The 6,467-nt window shown below is 42.5% G+C and overlaps 1 protein-coding gene across 1 annotated transcript; it reads right to left on the bottom strand.

Annotated features, from left to right (window-relative positions):
* Nucleotides 1-3,940: 3,940 nt before the first annotated feature.
* On the bottom strand, nucleotides 3,941-4,552 carry LOC113219708 (putative uncharacterized protein YOR309C; the record flags this gene model as incomplete). Its single annotated transcript, XM_026446959.1, has 2 exons — nucleotides 3,941-4,162; nucleotides 4,478-4,552. Coding segments are annotated over 2 exons (297 nt in total), but the record flags the coding sequence as incomplete, so codon positions are not given.
* Nucleotides 4,553-6,467: the final 1,915 nt, after the last annotated feature.

Raw genomic sequence — 6,467 nt, forward strand, 5'->3', positions numbered from 1 at the left:
CATCTTTCCTTGCCTTCCTCCCTCCTTATCTTTTCCCTCCCTCCCTCCTTTCCTTCCTTCCATGTTAAAAGTTGTCTTCAAGATGGGTAGAGTTGGTAGATTTGGGGACACTGAGGTCTAACCTTTGTTTTAAAAGTCCTCTTTACCCCAAGCCAAGTTCAAGGCAGAGCAATAAAAATATGTCCCAGTAGCCCTTGAGGTTTGGCTTGATTTACTCATGTCCTGCAGTGGCCACTTGAACAGGGGGCTTCCAGACTAAGTACAGAGACCTAAGTGAAACTTTCTGTTTGAGTTCTGCTGCTGTGTGACTCCTCATGGCTCAGCCTTGCTCCCTTGGTGAGGCTGTGTTGGCAGTGGCCACTTGAACAGGAGGCTTCCAGACTAGGTACAGAGACCTAAGTGAAACTTTCTGTTTGAGTTCTGCTGCTGTGTGACTCCTCATGGCTCAGCCTTGCTCCCTGGTGAGGCTGTGCTGGCAGCTGTGCTGTGCAGCTAAGCCAAACAGTTGCCACAAAATTCATCTTTGCCCCTTTCCTTATAGTGCAGAAATGTAGAGTTGATAGAGTAATCACATCAGACGTTACAATTTACGTGTGTGTCAGCTGTCATGGATGATCTTTCTAGTCCAGAACATTCAGCAAATATTTATGAAGTGCCCAAGTAGAAATTTGCATGGCAAAGAGCTGGGGTTGAAAATGGCCCATAGGAAGCTTATAAGTGAATGCAGGGATAAAAAGATCTCCAAGATGAGCGGGGTAAGTGATGTGTGCCTTAAGAGAAGAGCAGAGAAGAGAGAGGAAGATATAAGGGTGGAGCAAGGGGTGGTTGATTTTGGTTGGAAAAACCAGGGAAAGCTTCCTGTAAAATGTGGCAATTAAACTTCCCCAGCAGACTAGATAGAATTTGCACATCTACAACTGACTTGTACACAGATTGTAAGTTAGGGCAGCGGTCCAAAAGGTATGCAGAGAAAATGTAGGAGAGAGAGAAATAGGAGTGACTGTCCAGTTTGCAGTGTTGGTACAGGAAGGAAAAATTGGCTGGAGAGGTCAGTTGAGAGCAGACAGTGATGGATCTTGGCTATTAGGCATAGGAATTGAAGCAATAGAAATGCCAGGAGAATAATTTGGGAAAGTTCAGGCAGACTGGAAAAGTGGATTCATGTTGAGTTGTCTGGGTCTGGGATCCTCAATGAAATCTTTCATCTCTATCTTGTGAGGAACCTCAAATTGCTGCCTTAGTTGCGTCTTACTCTAGCCATCCTCTTATATTTGGCCAGACTTCTTTCCTTTCACAAGTCAAGCCCTTAACATGTTGCTCTAACTTTCCCATTTGTCATGATACTTAGGCAATAAAGCTGCAGGTTGCTGAGAGCCTGCCATGTGCCAGGCACCTTGGTAAGTTTGTCACATGTATCATCTTTTTAAATTTTCTCCCAAGCGTGATGTGGAAAATGTTTTCCCCTCTTTTTTTTTTCAGACAAGGAAGCTTGCGTCCTAGTGTGGTTAAGCATGTGCTAAGACAACCCAGCCTCTAAGTGACAGAAAAATGATTTGCCCCATTGTATTCTGTTCTTTATTCTATGCAAGCACTCATAGCTCTTAATGTTGATAAATAAATAATAACAGCTGACAATGCGTGTGCTCAACATACCACAGTCACTCAAAAAATAACCTGAAGAAAGTCCTTTTGCTATTTTTCTCATTTTACACACGAGAAAGTTGTCTTAAAGATTTATTTAATTTTGGCCGGGCGCGGTGGCTCAAGCCTGTAATCCCAGCACTTTGGGAGGCCGAAAACGGGTGGATCACGAGATCAGGAGATCGAGACCATCCTGGTTAACACGGTGAAACCCCGTCTCTACTAAAAAAATACAAAAAACTAGCCAGGCAAGGTGGTGGGCGCCTATAGTCCCAGCTACTCGGGAGGCTGAGGCAGGAGAATGGCGTGAACCTGGGAGGCGGAGCTTGCAGTGAGCTGAGCACTCCAGCCTGGGCGACAGAGCGAGACTCCATCTCAAAAAAAAAAAAAAAAAAAAAAAAAGATTTATTTAATTTCCCCAAAGTCACAAGGTTGCTAGGTGGCAAAAGCCAGGATCTGAATCCAAGTTTAAAGCACGTGGTCTTTACTACTCTGTTATAATTGATTACCAGTCTTGTTAGTGCAGGGACCAGAGTCTAGCAGAGTGCCAGGCACATGGTGAGCACATACATGTTTTTAAATGTTCTATGAACAAAATAATGAAAACGAATTAGGGAGTAGATGAAATAAAGAATGAATGAATGAGTCTGTGTATGACACCAAGCCTGAGTTCTTGATATGGTCCTTGACACTATGCACAAACTTTGGTGAGCTACTATCAACAGTGCAGATGGTATGGCCTGGTTCTGACTGCGTGGTCCATACAGCTGGGCTGTCCACAGGCATGGAATTGGGGTCAACTGCTAAACACCATGCTTTTTAGTCAATTGTGCTTTGCCTATAGAAAGACACTCCTGGGCTGGGCATTGTGGTTCATGGCTGCAATCCTAGCACTTTGGGAGGCCAAGGCAGTTCGAGACCAGCCTGGGCAACATGGCGAAGCATATCTCTACAAAAAATACAAGAATTAACTGGGTGTGGTGGCAAGCACCTGTAGTTCCAGCTACTTGCGGGACTGGGCCAAGAGGATCACCTGAGCCTGGGAAGTCGAGGATGTAGTGAGCTGTGATCCCACCAGCCTGGTTGACAGAGCAAGACTCTGTCTCAGAACAAAAAACAAACAAATAAACAACAACAAAAAACCCAGATACATAGCATACTTTAATATAAAATAATTCAATTAAGAGCAATATGTAAACAATCCCAAATATTTAAGAACATTTTAGCAAGATTTTTGTTTTGTTTTTAACCAAATTTTACCTTTTATCAGTTCCTACCACTGAATTTTTAAAAATGAACTTTTACATTCAGAATAGTTTTAGATGTATAGAAAATCTGCAAAAATGGTACAGAGAGTTTCCATGTACCACCTATCCAGTTTCCTCTGTTGTTGACATCTTACATTACTATGACACATTTGTCACAGCTAAGGAAGCAACACTGGTACTTTATTAATTAGATGCCATACTTCATTAAAATTTCATTAGTTTTTCCCAATACTCTTTTTCTGTTTCAGGATCCAGGGCTCCATACTATACTAACTGTTGTGTCTCCTTAGACTCTTCTGGTCTAAGTCAGTTTCTCAGACTTTCCTTGTTTTCCATCACTTGAAAATATTGAGAAGTGCTGGTTAGGTATTTTGTAAAATGTTCTTGGATTTGGGTTTGTCTGATGTTCTTCTCATAGTTAGCCTGGGATTACGGGTTGTAGGAGGAAGACTACAGAAGTAAAAAGTGCCAATCTCATTACATCATATCAAGACTACTACTACAAGCTTTTTACTTTTGGTGGTGATAGCACCACATTCCTATAGTTTTGCTGATGGCTTTCCCTGAGCTCACTGGAGAGAGTAAACTTGCCTGCTGGCTTACCAGGTCATAGCTAAGTCTTTTCCTTCCTTCCTTCCTTCCTTCCTTCCTTCCTTCCTTCCTTCCTTCCTTCCTTCCTTCCCTCCCTCCCTCCCTCCCTTCTTTCTCTCTCTCTCTCTCTCTTTCTTTTTTTTTTCAGGGCCTCACTCTGTCACCCAGGCTGGAGTGCAGTGAAACAATCTGATCTCGGCTTACTGCAACCTCCACCTCCTGTGCTCAAGTGATCTTCCCACCTCAGCCTCCCTAGTAGCTGGGACTACGAGCACTGATCACCATGCCCAGCAAATTTTTGTATTTTTAGTAGAGATGGGGTTTTGCCATGTTGCCCAGGCTGGTCTCGAACTCCTGGGCTCAAGCCATCCATCTGTCCCGGTCTCCCACTGTGGTGGGATTACAGGCATGAGCTACCATGCCTGGCACTAACAAGGTCTTTAATAGCAAAATATTTTGCAAAGAAGGAGTTCTACTTGTTCAGTTTTGCCTTGCCTGGATAAGAAAATCTTGGCTGTACTAATCAGGTAAGTTTCACCCAGTTGCGGTATAGAACATTTTTTTTCTTGTGGGTGTGAACAGATAAATGGAGACATTTCTTTTCCTTCCTTTCTTTTTCTTCCGTTCTCCCTCTCTTTCTTTCTTTCTTTCTTTCTTTCTTTCTTTCTTTCTTTCTTTCTTTCTTTCTTTCTTTCTTTCTTTCTTTCTTTCTTTTTCTTTCTTTCTTTCTTTCTTTCTTTTTCTTTCCTTTCTTTCTTTCTTTTTTTCTTTCTTTTTCTTCCTTCCTTCCTTTCTCTCTCTTTCTTCTTTCTTTCTTTTTCTTTCTTTCTTTCTTTCTTTCTTTCTTTCTTTCTTTTTTTTTTTTTTTTTTTCTTTCTTTCTTTCTTCTTTCTTTCACTTTTTTCTCCTCCTCCTCCTTCTTCTTCTCCTTCTTTCTCTTCTCTCTTCTTCCCCTTCTTCTCCTCCTTCTTTTTCTCCTTTCTCCTTCTTCTTCTTCTTCCTCTTGTTCCCCTTCTCCTCCTCCTCCTTTTTCTCCTCCTCCTCTTCCTCCTCCTCCTCTTCTTCCTCTTCTTCTTCTCCTTCTCCTCCTCCTCCTCCTCCTTCTTCTTCTTTTCCCCTTCTCCTCCTCCTTTTTCTCCAGCTCCTCCTCCTCCTTCTCCTCCTCCTCCTTCTCCTCCTCCTCCTTCTCCTCCTCCTCCTTCTTCTCCTCCTCCTTCTTCTTCCTTCTCCTCTTCATTTTTCCTTCTCCTCCTTCTCTTCCTCCTCTACTTCCTCCTTTTTTTCTTTCTTCTTTTTCTTTTACATTTCTAATTCTTAATGGTGCAGCTGTCACCAAGGCCTTCATGGATGCCAGGAGGAAACACCATTTATGTTGATGAGGCAGATGAAACTGAGCTTATGTGGCAAAATCTTAGGGGAAAATTATAAATATATGTCTGTAATCATATTTTTAATAGATGGTCCCCAAATTCCATATTCAATTTTTTTAGAATGTAAAACCACCAGTAAAGATGCCCTCCAACTTGTTTTTGTTTGGAGGCATCCACTGCTGTCCGGACACTGAAGCCAGCCTCTGTCATGGGCTTGACTGCGCTCATGCTTCCCTGTGTCTTCTCTGGGGGGTGCTGCTGGAGCTGGGCCCTGACTTGAGAACCAAGATCCATGATCTCCATTTGAAAACTACTTTGCAATTGGGTTTCAGTCATGTTTTATTCATATTTGTTAAACATTTTTAAATGGTTATAAATTTCAGGACCACCAGTAAGTCTCAGATAGATAGAAAGTGTCAAGGCAATTTCCAAATGACAGTAATCCTTATTGTTCTTTAGGAGGCCACATGGAGCAAATTTATTCTGGAGTTTGTCTCACTAAGTTTTCTTTAGTTTATTTTCATATGTGTATGTATTTAGTGTGTGTCTCTTTTAGACAGGATACAACTCCTGAAAGGCAAAATAGCATCAGACTGTTTATTGTAGATCTTGGCTTAAGGTGCAGATGTTTTGGCCCAGTTAATAATCATTCTTTAACCTATCTTTAATTTTAGTTCATGAAGTAATAGGAAAATGTGACAATTTTTTGAATGTGTTCTTAGGGAGAAGAGAGAGAGAGAGAGAGAATATTCTCCTTTGTAGTTGAGCTCTGGGCAAAAAGGGTCAATCTTGGTTTGGTTTTAAGACATTGCCATGAAAATCTCCTTTTCCCATAATCACTTCCTGCCTTGCCTTCCAGAACATCTCTTCTCTCATTCTTTAACTTCTTTTCCTAGTGTGGACCCACTGCTCAAGTCTGGGATGTGCTTTTCTGGCTGGGATCTACATCTTCCTCTGGAATGTCAGGTCTCAGAATGAGAAGTCTTAAAGGTTTCCTCCTTCCTGCTTTGCCATCACTGCTGGAGCTCCAAAGACTTTGGAGCTTAGCATTAATTCATCCTTTCAGGTCAAGCAGTGCTGGCCTTTTAAAGTGGGAACTGCTTGCTCTGATTCATGGAAATGCACATTAATAGAATCTATCTGGAGAGAGAGGGGGCCTGTGCATGGGAACAGTGCCCGTCAGACACTATGCCCAGTCACGGTAGCTAGTCTTCTGGGGAGGTGGTGTCTGAGCAGGTAGGAGGTAAGGCAGCCTGCAAGGGAGGGGTTTGGGGGCAGCACCAGACTTCTACCAATGGGCTAATGTGCTCTTACCTACTCCTGATGCGGGGGCCACACAAAGCCCTTTGGTTCTCTTGACATTATGAGTCAGGTAAGCCACAAGCACCATCTGAGTATGGTTCCTGATCACTACATGTGGTTGCCTAGAAGTGGCTGAGAAAAGAAGAAGAAAAAAAAGGAGGAGGAGAAGAAGGAGGAGGAGGAGGAGGAGGAGGAGAAGAAGAAGAAGAAGAAGAAAAGAAGAAGAAGAAGAAGAAGAAGAAGAAGAAGAAGAAGAAGAAGAAGAAGAAGAAGAAGAAGAAGAAGAAGAAGGAGG

The sequence above is a fragment of the Piliocolobus tephrosceles genome, chromosome 14, assembly GCF_002776525.5.
Source record: "Piliocolobus tephrosceles isolate RC106 chromosome 14, ASM277652v3, whole genome shotgun sequence".
NCBI lineage: Eukaryota > Metazoa > Chordata > Mammalia > Primates > Cercopithecidae > Piliocolobus > Piliocolobus tephrosceles.